The sequence below is a fragment of the Polypterus senegalus genome, chromosome 4 (assembly GCF_016835505.1).
Source record: "Polypterus senegalus isolate Bchr_013 chromosome 4, ASM1683550v1, whole genome shotgun sequence".
NCBI classification, from domain to species: domain Eukaryota; kingdom Metazoa; phylum Chordata; class Cladistia; order Polypteriformes; family Polypteridae; genus Polypterus; species Polypterus senegalus.
In genome coordinates this window covers 2041607-2055243 of record NC_053157.1, presented here as the reverse complement: position 1 = coordinate 2055243, position 13637 = coordinate 2041607, and the positions used below count along the sequence as shown (strand labels likewise).

At 40.5% G+C, this 13637-nt stretch overlaps 1 protein-coding gene across 4 annotated transcripts in view; it reads left to right on the top strand.

Annotated features, from left to right (window-relative positions):
* Positions 1-1400: 1400 nt before the first annotated feature.
* Positions 1401-13637, top strand: part of uso1 (USO1 vesicle transport factor) — a 128152-nt gene continuing 115915 nt past the window's right edge. For all 4 annotated transcript variants that reach the window (XM_039750139.1, XM_039750137.1, XM_039750138.1 and 1 more), the window contains exon 1: positions 1401-1608. In XM_039750139.1, the coding sequence (XP_039606073.1) occupies positions 1543-1608 (66 nt within the window). In that variant the 5' untranslated portion in view covers positions 1401-1542. The remainder of the gene's footprint in view (positions 1609-13637) is intronic.

The window sequence follows — 13637 nt, the reverse complement described above, 5'->3', positions numbered from 1 at the left end:
GTGTGGGGTCTCCTCAGTCTGTCAGTGGAGCAGGACGGTGACAGCAGTCTGTCGCTGAAGCTGCTCCTCTGTCTGGAGATGATCCTGTTGAGTGGATTCTCCATGATTGACAGGAGTCTGCTCAGTGCCCGTCGCTCTGCCACGGATGTCAAACTGTCCAGCTCGGTGCCTACAATACAGCCTGCCTTCCTCACCAGTTTGTCCCTCTTCTTTATGCTGCCTCACCAGCACACCACCGCGTAGAAGAGGGCGCTCGCCACAACCATCTGGTAGAACATCTGCAGCATCTTATTGCAGATGTTGAAAGACGCCAGCCTTCTAAGGAAGATAGATAGATAGATAGATGAGAGCAGCCAAAAGAAGAAGATATATATATATATATATGCATTTTATTGCTACAGATTTTTGTGATATGTCATCTGTTGAAATGAAAAATGTACTTAATTATACATACATTCCATAATAAATGATAGAAAGATAGATGTGAAAGGCACTATTTAATAGATAGATAGATAGAACTTTATTTGTACCGTTTGGTGCCGTTTTACAAAAGCTCTTTAAATAAATAAACAGTATATAAGTTCAGAGAAAAATGAAGGTGGAGTGGGAAATATGGAACTTCTGTAAAAAGGAAACTTGATGAAAAATAAATAAAATTATTAACATAAACAATGGTAATCACAGCATTAAAAACGAACAAATAAGACAAACAAAAGAAATGTAAACAGAAGTTAAGGCAGAAGCCACGGCTTCAACATAACAGTCATAAAGTAACACTGGCGAGTTATAATGAATTGATATTTTAATCAAGAGAAATGAATATTAAAATGTATGCATGCACTAAAGACCAATTTTCATTTGTAAAAAGAAAAACCAATGCATTTAAAAAGCAAAGTTACAAATCAGGGTGGGCTGGCGATGAAAGTAAGGTGACAAAGGCCCTGTATTGTTTGATCATCTGTTTGTGAGAGAAACAGCCCATTCAGCCCAACAAGCTCACCAATCCCATCCACCGAATTTCCCCAACATTACTAAACATCAAGTCGCGATTTGAAGGCCCCTAAAGTCCTCCTATGTTCCACGCTTCTTTGTGTTTTATTCCCTGGTCCGCTTGAATGGCCTCCGATTTTGCGGCAGGTGAAGAGGACTTCGGTTTCAGGTGCCATTCTGTCCGAAGAGGTTCTGATGACGTAGTGAGCCCTCTGGTTTTTATCAGCAAGGTGAGGTAACATGATGAATATAATCTTTTTTTTAAGCCACTAATAAAACGTCACGTAGCTGTTCTTTTTTTTTTTTTTTCATCGCCATCGACCCGTTAGCTCGCAGTCAGTCGTGAAGCGCGCGCCGCGGTCCCTTTAAGAACTGTGGAGCCGCCACGTTTCGCCACGTTTCGCGCATGCGCCATGCCCTGACAGCGCTGTTCCGGGGTCGACGCTTGTCTGATCTCTCACGGCAAACAGAGCCGTGCTCACTAAGCTTAGCCCAGCTGGCGACTGAGAACTCCTGAGTGTGGCGGATTCTTTACAATCTAAGTGGGAGAAGATGAATTTCCTACGCGGGGTGATGGGAGGCCAGTCGGCGGGACCGCAGCCCTCCGGAGCGGAGACGGTGAGTTTGGAAGTGGAATCGCGGGGCTAAAGACAGCAGCCGCAGTTTCGGGGGCGGCCGACCGAAAGAGTCTCGGCCTCGGTGTTCTGTGCTATACTGTCGGGATAGGGACGTACAGCTTTAGTCGTCGTGGTGGTCGGTGACGATGCAACTACCGAGTCGAAACTGGAATAAAGTCTTCTGCAAAACCGCGAGGGAATGACAACGATGCCGAAAGCAATGATGTCGCCGGGCCCAATGTGGGGTGGGTGTGTGTGGGGGTCGGTTAAGGTCTGCATGTACAGCAGCTACTTGTCCCGGCCTCATTTATTTGGCATCATCTCTTAGCACGATGTCGTGTGCACGCTGTTTGAGTTTGGTTAGTGTTGTGGGGAGGAAAGGAGCGGACTGTGCTCGTTAGCCATAAGGTGTTTGAAGTCTGCTTGTGTCCACCTGCCCTGTGGCTCAACGTGAGGGACGAAACGACCTCGAGCTCCGTTTGTTCTGATTGCCTGAGTCGGTGACATTGCCATGTAGCCGGTTCGTTTTGTAGTGGTGGAAGTGTCATGTTCTTCAAGAGTAGATAGAGCTGAAGCTGCCAAAGGAGTCTCATCCACCACGATATCTCCTGGAGTAGAGAAGATCAACTTCAATGAACACCATTGCACAATAAACTGGCCCATAGAAAAGGTGAAAATACTAGAAACTACAGGATCATGTCTGTGTTTACAATCAGTGAAGAATCTGCTGTGCAAACGAGAGAGAGAGAGCTGACCATTCAGTCCATCTTGGTCTTTTGGTTTCTGCCAACCCATTTAGGGATCGGCATCCAGTTTTGTGTGGCCATGTCGTTTTTACTCAATATCGCCTTTAATCACACGCTGTTGATGACCTTAAAGCCTGCCCTGGATAAGTAGGTTAAAAAATGAATGAGTGGCCAGTTACAGATTGACACACTTCATTGGCTGAAAGTCCTCAATGTTGCAGTGTCAGAGAGAGGATGTGTTTCATTGTTCATAATGGAACTCAGTTTTGTTATAACTCTCTCCTTTGCTACAATCTCCACGGGGCGATTCAGTAGATTGTATGGCCCCATTGTTCCTGTATGCACTCCTGAGAATATCTGGGCATGCTCCTGCTGAGATTGCAGATGGCGTCCTGAGGGATCTCCTCCCAGACCTCGATCAGGGCATCGGTGAGCTCCTGAATAGTCTTTGGTGTTACTTGGCAGTGTCAGATGCACTGATGCATAAAGTCCCGCTTGGGTTCAGGTCTGGGTAACGTGCAGGCCAGTCAATAGCATCAATGTCTTTGTCAGTCAGGAACTGCCTAAAAACTCTGGCCATATGAGGCTGGGCAGTATCCCGCACTAGGAGCGACCCCTGGGCCCACTGTACAAGCGTAAGGCCTGACAGTGGCTCTGAGGATTTCATCCCAGTACCTAACAGCAGTCAGGGTACCGTTACCGAGGGCAAGGTAGGTCTGTGCCACCCTCCAAGGATATGCTTCTCCAGATCATTATTGAGCCACTACCATATTAGACATACTGGATGATGTTGCAGGCTGCAAAACGATCACCACAACGTCTCCAGACTCTTTCACGTCTGTTGCACATGTTCAGTGTGAACCAGCTCTCATATGTTAAGAGGACAGAGCGGCAGTGGGAGGGCTGCCAGTTGTGGTGTTGGTTGGTGTCCTCCGAAGGATGTCAGGTCCTCATGCCTCCCTCATGGAATATGTTTCGGCCAGTTTGGTCAGAAACATACACACCAGTAGCCAGCTGGAGGTCATTTTGTAGAGCTCTTGCAGTGCTCCTCCTGTTCCTCCTTACACAAAAGAGCACATATACTGGTCCTGCTGCTGGGTTGATGCCTTTCTACAGGCCTGTCCAGCTCTCCTCGTGCTGGGAGTCGCAGCAAACCTTCTTGGGATGGCACATATGGAGGAGCTGGACTACCTGTGCAACCTGAATCAGCTGCAGGTATCACCTCATATTACCAGTAGTGACAAGGACACTAGCAAAACGCAAAATTAGAGAAGAATCAGTCAGGAAGGATAAGGAAAGATCAACTGTCTGTGGCCACCATCTGCAAAACCATTTCCTTTTTTATTTTTGAAGTATTTTCACTGAAAAAACAGGTGATTCTGATACATAATCACTTGTGCTTCCTACACCATGTATGCATGTGTGTATCTCTCTCTCTCTCTCTCTCTCTATATATATATCTATATATCTATATATCTATATATATATATATATATATATATATATATATATAATTTGCAGCTGGAGATCCACAAAGGGAGAAAATGAATCACGTGTCAAAAGTTGTTTTTTATTCCTGAGCTTTCAACCCCTATATATATATAAACATACATACTAGGCTGACCTTCCTTTTAAGTTGACCACTTCTTAAGGCAATTCAATATGTAGATCAATTTGATATTTTATACAAACTCATTAATTTGGTTATATTGCATTTGAGCGGTATTACTTTAATACTCGTAGTTTCTGTTATTTTTGTGATGAAATTTAAACTTTTTTCTATATTGAGGTCGCCCTTTTGAACCCCCCTGATATTTACTACGCGGTGAGGCATTTGTACTCCATCAACATTAATTATTTCCAGAGACATAAGTTTGTCTATTTTTCCAGCGCATCGCACACAAAAGCAAGGGAACGATGGGAGCACCAGAACTCTGCTCACATCGCGTCGCTTCGTACCGCAAGCTGCAAGTAGTAAGTCTGTGATAAGCGGAATATCGCTACGCATTCCACTCGCGGGACGGAAGGACAATCCCGACCGCTTTTGTATAGTAAGAAAGAAGAAGAAGATATTGCACAGTCTGGAGTAGAAAATCATCTTTTACCTGGAAAAACGAAACTACAAATCCCATCATGCATTGCAAAATGGACGGGGCGTGTGTGAAACTCCGCGCCTGCGTAGCACTCATGGGACGGAAGGACAATCCCGACCGCTTTTATATAGAAGGACATATACCTGTATATATAAAATAGAGAGAGAGAGAGAGAGATAAATATCTCCAGAAATAAAAGACAAACAATAGGACAGCTGCTATACAGGCCTTTAAATGTTCAAAGCACAGAGCGAGATGAAGATCACACGGCACGTCAGCAACCGCTGATTGAGCAAAGAGGAGGTAAAAAAAAGTGTTCAGCCCTGCTCTTCACAATGCAAGCGGCAGAGACGTGGCTGCCGCATACTGCAGGATGGGGGGCTTAGCGAGCGAAGCGAGTGGGGGGAACCCCCTACTGTATGTGTGTGTGTATTGTATTGCTTATATATATATATATATATATATATATATATATATATATATATATATAAGCAATACAATCAAAGCATTTTGCAGATTTATGGAGTTATGTTTCAATTTGACAGTGGTCCATAATGAAATGAATAAAAGAATAGACAGTTGTAGGATAAACATTTCCCCACCTTAGTCAGATTGTCAGTTTCATTTTCTGCTGCATGTAATGGATGATTACTGTTTAATTGCAAAGTTTAAGCAGGTTTAGAAGAAAAAAAAATTGTGGCCTATGTTAGAAAATATAGACTGTTTGTTAGGATTTGTTCTTTTAGGCGCATTGAAGACTCCGAGTTATTGACAGTATTGTGTCCTGCGGTCCCAGCTGTTGCATTTAAAGGATTATGCCATCCAAAAAATGTTTGTTACAGGAAAGAAGAAATTTTAATCTCATGGTTTCAGGCAGAACGGCAATAACTAAGCTTATTACCAGAATAGATATATCTATGGTGACCACTGCTGGACAAATATCAAAAACGTCAATGAAAAAAATATCTCTGGTTAGTCTTGTCACATAATCCAATTACCAGGTCATCCAGTTTATATGCTCACAGCATGCAAAAGGCATCCACTTTTACTAAAATATTGTAAAATGTAGCACTTCCGGAAAGCGTTCTTGTGAAAGAAAATGTAAGGTGAGTTTGGCCAGGTTGCCACTACCTCCCATTCATTGGAGTACCAGTATGTTTCTGATCATAAGCTTTTAACCAAGACCAAGGTCAAGGTTCTAGCCCCAGTTGTTTGAGAGGAATTGTGGGACAGGTGGACAGATGTTGGCTTTTTATAAATGTATGAGATGTGCATTAGGAGCAGTTGGTGGTCTTTCAAACAGAGAAGCACATTTTAGTCCTACATCATGAGATTAATCAATTAGTGCCCCATGTTCTGTATATGTTAAATATTAGCACTGTCTGCCATTTTGCACAGCAAGCTAGCTGCCTAGCTATTCCTCCCCATCTGTGACCAAGTTTGAAATAAATGAGTGAACTTCACTAAACTGAAACAACAAGCAAACTCAAGAACGCTCACAGTAGGAATTGTGCAAGTGAAGACAGCGGGTCACATTGCTAACAAATAACAGACTATAAGCAGCATAACCCACTATCTTCACGACTTCACTTGCTAAAAATCAGCATGACACTGAACTTGAAATGCTCCAATGTCAAAACGCTGTCAATCAAAAAGAGGTCCACCTCTTTCAACCTTCACAAACATATGCAGTTTTTAATATCTGGGAAAAAATTAGGAATTAACTTGCATAAAGATCTTTATATAGACAACGTCTTTGCATCCTATGAACAATTACATTCCAAATTTAACATTCCAGCTACACATTTCTTTCACTATCTTCAAATCAGGAACTTTGTTAAACAGAACTTTCCAGATTTTCCTCATCTTGCACCCTCATCCATGCTGGAAAAAATATTGCTCAATCTCAAGGACTTAGACTCCATCTTTACAATATATAAAATCATTCTACAATCCCTCCCTTTCAAAGATCCAAGAGGACACTGGGAAAAAGATCTCTCAATTAATATATCAGAAAAGGAGTGGAAAGTAGCAATGCAGAGAATTCACTCGAGCTCCATATGCGCAAAGCATACAATTATACAACTCAAAATTATATATCGAGCACATCTGTCTCGCCTAAAACTCTCCAAAATGTTTCCAGGGCGAGAGCCAACCTGCGAACGCTGCAATCAAGCCCCAGCCTCACTGGGTCACATGTTCTGGGCCTGCACCAAATTAACATTATTCTGGACAAACATTTTTAATTACCTTTCAGACCGCCTTGGACTCACAATCCCTCCTAACCCATTAACAGCTGTGTTTGGGGGTCTTCCAGAGGGATTTAAAGTGGAGAAGGACAAACAAACTGTGATTGCCTTCACTACACTCTTGGCACGCAGACTTATTCTGCTAAACTGGAAGAACCCAAACTCTCCTCTTTTAAGTCAGTGGGAAACCGATGTGTTATACTATTTGAAGTTGGAAAAAATCAAATACTCAGAGGATCTGTACAGACTTTCAAAACATGGCAGGATCTAATCAGATATTTATAAAATAAGTTCATAAAGCACAGAGAATTTATTAATGTAGGTATGTTTACAAGTCTTAAATTTCATGCCGTTTGCCTTGCTCTCTCTCTCTCAGGGGTGGGGATCGATCTGTTCTTAACTCATTTTTTTTTTTTGTAAAAACTTGATTGCTTTGTATGGATTGTAATAAAATTAATAAAAAAAAAAAAAGAGGTCCAGCCTCTTTGACAGTTCCTCCAATCATCTTGCAGCCGCCCAGAGACGCTGAGCTTCCCTGGAAATGACATTTTCAAGCATTTGTCCGATAAACGTCTAGCTTTGCTGGTCTGAAACCAAAGCCTGTTGTGAAGTGTTATTTTTATCCAGTGGAGCTGCACTTCAGTGGGTTTTATTGGAAATGTGCTGCCATAGAATGTATGCGGGAGAAAAAAAAAATCACGTTAGATGACCTGCGAGAAATTATTGCAAATTCTGAATGAACTAGCCAATGAAGTTGAACACGTTCTAGCACACTCTTTGTAATAGCGATATAAATACAACGGTACATATTTGACAGTATTTTTTGTGATATTTCAGAGGAGGCGGAGCTTCTCTTGTATTCCTCGAGCAGTCACCTCTGGTGTGCGTCCATCTGTGATGTGTTGTAATCGAAGTAATCCCTGTAGACCACGACATATTGAGCGCGTAACATTTGCAATGCACCATTTATTTGAATGTATTTTTTTGTAATGAATTTAGTAATAAAATGAATTGAGTTTGAGATCCCAACATCATTAGCACTGCTTTTCTGAATCCTGTACCAAATCACCTATAGCAGAGGCATAGCAACTGGATGGATACATTGACACACACACACGGTGACAGACGCTTATCCTTTTATTAAGGTAGATACTGTGTATAAAGTCTATAGCAGGGGTCTCCAAATTCGGTCCTGGAGGGCCCCAGTGGCTGCAGGTTTTCTTAATCAGTGACCTGTTTTTACTCCTAATTAACCTGACTTGCTCTTGAAGACTCGGACCCCTTGTTTCTTTTTCCTTAATTAGCAGCCTAACAAAAATGAGATACAAAACATGACCAGCAAACTGTGTCAGTCGTACAGTATTTGATAATAAAGAAAGGCGAAGGTCTCGGGAATGCCGATCTGCTGAGGTCCCCCACAATATTTTAAAACTGCTCTTAGAAAAGAGAAAATCTTTGAGAAAATGTCTGCTTTTGCCTAATGACAGCAGCAACAAGCCATGGAATTTAAAGAACGAGTTTAATTAACAACAAGAGCCAGCACCTAATTAAGCAACTGGTTGGAGTTGGAGGCCCTGACATGGGTGGTCTTCTGTTGGCTCACTCACTTCACATTTCATTTCTGTTTGGGTGCCATTTAAGGAAAGAAATGAAGCAATTTGGGGGAACAAATCGTAAAAACAAGTCAATTAAAATAAAAAAAAAAACTTAATTAGCAGCAAAAACAGTGCACTGATTAAGAAAAGGATTAGAATGAAAACCTGCAGCCACTGGGGCCGTCCAGGACCGGAGTTGGGGACCCCGGTCAGTAGTATACATACTGTATGCATAGCCATGTATGTTGCTATTATAGCAAAAGATAATTTGGTTTAGCCTCATCTCAAACAAGGCTTAGTTTGTTTTGCACTTTAAGTTTCTGACTTCTCCAGTAACTGCCCACCGATGGTTAAATACTTGTTAGCTGTTGATCCATATCTGGTCTTTTAAAAATCCTGAATGTCTTTGTGGTATTCATAGGGGCTAATGTAGACCAGAGAGTTCACTTGCTGGCCCCCCAGTAAAGCCGTTTAATGAACAAACGTGTACGGTATATATACCCCAGACCGTTTGCAGAGTGACTTGGGAATATTTGGGAAAGAAAGCCATGCTGCTGTATTTGGCATCAGACTGTGAAACTGCTTGGGTGAGTTGATCTTCAGCTTCTTTCTGCATTTCTAGTTTGCACGGCACAAGGTTTATTATTCTCCTAAAATTTTTACTCGCTTTTCTTTGTTTTTTAACATTTTAATTGTGCTCTTCTGTCAGGACATACTTTTTGTTGACCTCGCGTGAAGCGCATAATTTATTACTGGGCTGGACTCCTGACCAGTGAACAAGGCAGTTAGGCAGGTCTGTAACTGAAATGCTTGGTTGATTTTGAGCGCTTTCTGTTTTTCTGAAATTGTTGATTTTCTCTTTTCTTAGCGCTCTGTTAAAATGTTTTGGGGACCTGAACAGATAGATGTTCCTGAGACCTTCATCTTTCTTTATTCTCCGATATTGTATGACGGTCACCAGTTGTTTTGGCTCATTTTGTACCTCATTACTGTTTGGCTGCTAATTAAGCAAAAGGAAACAATGAAGGGGTCTGAGTCCTAAATAGCAAGTCAATTAAAATTAGTTCATAAGATATTAATTAGCAAAAACCGGTCGCTCCTTAAGAAAAGGGTTAGAATGAAAACCTGCAGCCACTACGGCCCTCCAGGACAGGAGTTGGCGACCCCTGATTTGGATGATATCCTTAAAAAAGGGGAAGAATGAGAATGAGCTGACATAGCAGAGTTAAAGCACTAGCAAGCCATGAAATGAAATTATTGGCAAGAATTGCTTTCTAATTAAGCAACTGGGTTAGAACAAAAACCTGTAGCCACTGCGGCCCTCCAGGACTGTGACAGAGGACCCCTGTCTTATAGTGTATATTGATAACGGAGGATGAAATGGGGGAGATGAGTCGTGAGGTTGTTTCTTGATGCAAAGAGAAATGTCTGCATATTCACGACTTTCACTGCACCAGAGAGCCTCCGTGTCCTGTCACTATTCAGGGAGTGGATGTTGAGGTGGTCCACCCCTACGAACATTTGGGGGTCCACATCAATGACTGGTTTGGACTAGTCTCATAACTCAGAGGAACTGCATAAGGAAGAGCAGAGAGGTCTCCTTTTCCTTAGGAGACGGTGTTCCTTTAATTTAGGTAGTGACATCATGCATTTCTTCTACAATTCTGTGATGGCCAGTGTGTGGTGTGTTAGACTGGTAACATCACTTTGAGAGAAGCCCACTGAGTCAACAAGCTAAATAAAAGGAGCAGGCTCAGTCATTGGACTCACTGTAAACCCCTTAGAGGTCATAGAGGAGGAGAGAGGGAAGACAATCCTGAGTGCCTTTATGAACAATGCTACTTGTCCTCTCTGTGATACAGCCAGGGCTGTGGAGTCGGAGTTGGGGTCTCGGAGTCAGAGACTCCAAGTCCTAATAAATTTAAATTGTAACAGAAAAAAATGCAGCAAGTTGAAATATCCCATTTCACAACCAATAATCATAATTAAGTACTTCTCTGATGTAAGAATAAAGCCCAGTGCAAAGTTGTGTTACTTACTACTAGTGTGAAGTTCAGCTGAACTATTATACATTCACATATTGTAATCTGAATTATGGTACGTTACAAATAGTGTTTTCATTTCATTTCAGATCTAATGTGTTTAACAAGTTCATTTGAGTGTAAACAAGTGTAATGATGTAGGTGGAGGTGTGTGCTATGGCCTGATGGGTGTTCAGGGGTTTAAACTGGCCAATACGGTAGAGAGTCGGCTTCCTAGCCTGTAGTTCTCTGGTTAAATGACGACGTGTATGTTGCCTTCCTTCAATCAACATGGAAAATACACTAGCATATTAAATACAGAGGAGTCGGAGTCCAAAGTACCGGAAACTAAGGAGTCGGAGTCGAAGAATTTATCTACCGACTCCACAGCCCTGGATACAACCACACTGAGGACGTTCAGCCCACAGATTATTCAGCAGAGGTGTGTCAAGAAATGCAACTCGGGGCTCCTTTATATCAACAGCAATATGTCTGTAGAGTATCTCACTGGGCCTGACAAATCAGATGTTTTTCATTCTTTTTAGTCATTCTTGTGTGTATTCAGTCTTTCTGTCTGTTTATCAAGATAAAAAGTTAAATTTCCCCCTGCAGACAAATCTACTATATATATATATATATATATATATATATCTATATATATATCTATATATCTATATATATATATCTATATATATATATATATATATATATATATATATATATATATATATATATATATATATATATATATATATATATATATATATATATATATATATATCTATATATATATATATATATATATATATATATATATATATATATATATCTCTATATATATATATATATATATATATATATATATCTCTATATATATATATATATATATATATATATATATATATATATATATATATATATATATATATATATATATATCTATATATATATATATCTCTATATATATATATATATATATATATATCTCTATATATATATATATCTATATATATATATATCTCTATATATATATATATCTCTATATCTATATATATATATATCTATATCTATATATATATATCTATATATACATATATCGAACTTTAATGTGATGTTGTTAGATTTTCAGATTCTAATTCTGTTTTTAAATTATAAACTAAAATATCAAAAACTCATACCCTGCGAGATGTGACTTTGTGCCAACAGATTTAACCAGGCCTTGGGCCGGAAATGAAAGACAAAGAGTAGGACAGCTGCTGTACAGGCTTTTAAATGTTTGAAACGCCGAGCGAGATGACGATCACACAGCACGGCAGCAGTAGCAGCAGCTGCTGATCGAGCAAAGAGGAGGTAAAAACAAAACTGTATTTGTTTCCCATTGTATCACCGTTTAAGAGGGAAATTCGGAGGAGCGACCGCGTCTCCTTGGGGTGCGTTCAGCCCCCCTCTTCACAACACGAGGGGCAGAGACGCAAAGTGGCAGGCGCGTAGCGTAGGCAGGGGGGGGTCAGCAAGCGAGCAGTTGGTAAGCCGCCTAGTAGATAAAGATCTCTCAGCCTGTCATGACTCTGCTGTGTTGGTGATGGGCATTTATTCCAGTTTCCTGAATTGCCGATGGCACAGACGTTTTTTCTTATATTTGGAAGCTTTTATTCATCATTGTAAGAATCTCTTTAATGCCAAGGAGCTGAAATCCAATTTACAGTGTAGTGACTGGGTGGGAGCCTTTTAAGCACCAGATCCTCGGAGTTGCTGCTGCATTGACATTTGTTCTGTCCCAGTGTCCTGACTCGCTACTTCAATCCACAACTGTAGTTGGAGTTTTCAATTTGTCTTGGGCAAACATAATGGCAAAGATGCAGATTGACCCAAACTAAAGAATGCTGTGTAGAACAGATTAGTAAAAATTAAGGGAATGTGGCAGTTGATGCTACAGTTGTTCATTTTGTGGTTCATAAACCACCTTTTCAGGAGTTCAGCACTACCATTGAAATGTAACTGGTTATCTGTCTCTACCCTTAAATATTTGTAGGATTCGACTCATTTTGCTAGTTTCCCATCTATTTCCATGCATTTGTGTTGGGGATGTTATGAGCACATGACTGAATAACTTGACATGAAGATTATACGACATTTATACGACAAGATTTGTTTCATAACTTTTTGAAATTAGCTGTTATGTAGCGTTGGTCACCATGGATACTGTGGAATAAACTAAATTATTGGGCAAATAAGTGGACAATGACATTTATTGTACACAATAAGGGGTCTGAAATGTGAAAGTACCCCTTTTGTAGTGGATTGCTCACTCTCTACATCAAGACTGTATATTGAGTTTTGTAGCACCCTGATGTGTGAAATATGATGGTGCAATCCCATAGTGAAGTGTCCATGTTCATTTGATTTTGACTTCGACAAGACTAAGGGTAGAGCGCTGAGGTGTGCGTATTCAAACTACCCATAAGAAACTGGCAACATGCTGTATTGTGTCAGATTCGGTCCATTGCCGTTTATGGTGTAATTTTCAAATTGCTTTTACTTTTTTGATTTATCCTCAGAAATGTATTATAAAGTGAAAAAATATGTCGTATTTAGGTTTATCCTCTGCCAGAGTTGTGTTAACTGCCTTTCCCCTCAGAGATTAAATGAAGCAATTTAATGTTTGCATACAACTGTAATATTGACTGCTAACAGACACCAGAAAGAACTCTGTGAACATCAAGAAAAGAGAGCGATGTGCAGCGCCTAAACAAATGATTTTACACAGGACTTGTCTTCGTACCAGAAGGAGAGAAGAAACGAGGCCTCATTGCCTTTCACTTATTTGTTACAATTGAACTTTCTGGACTAACCTGGGCAGAGAGAGCAGGAGTTGCAAAGCTAATGGTGGTGTAGCGAGGTGATTAGCCTTCTTGCTCAAGATATGGGAGTTTTATTCCACTACTTGACAAATTTCAGTGTTTTTCTTTTAGCAGTTCCATTTTGAAGGGAGGGATTGAAGGTATTTAAGGAAAACATGTTTGTGTATTTAAGCAGAAGATAAAAAGTAGGCCTGCTTACAGCATGGGTCAAGTCCTAACAGAGTTTCGGTATTCCTGCCAAGTGTTACAAGTAGTTACATCACAGTTATTATCTATGATGCACCTTAGACTTTACTATCCTGATAAACGGATCTCGGGTTGTCCACTGATACAGTGCAATAAACGCAACTAGAGCGAGCCTTGCATAGAACTGTGGTCTCTGCAGGACAGCTTTTTGTTTTTATATCTGCTTCATAGTCGTATTTTGTCACTTTACATGGCATAGTAAGATGACACCAGAGCTAA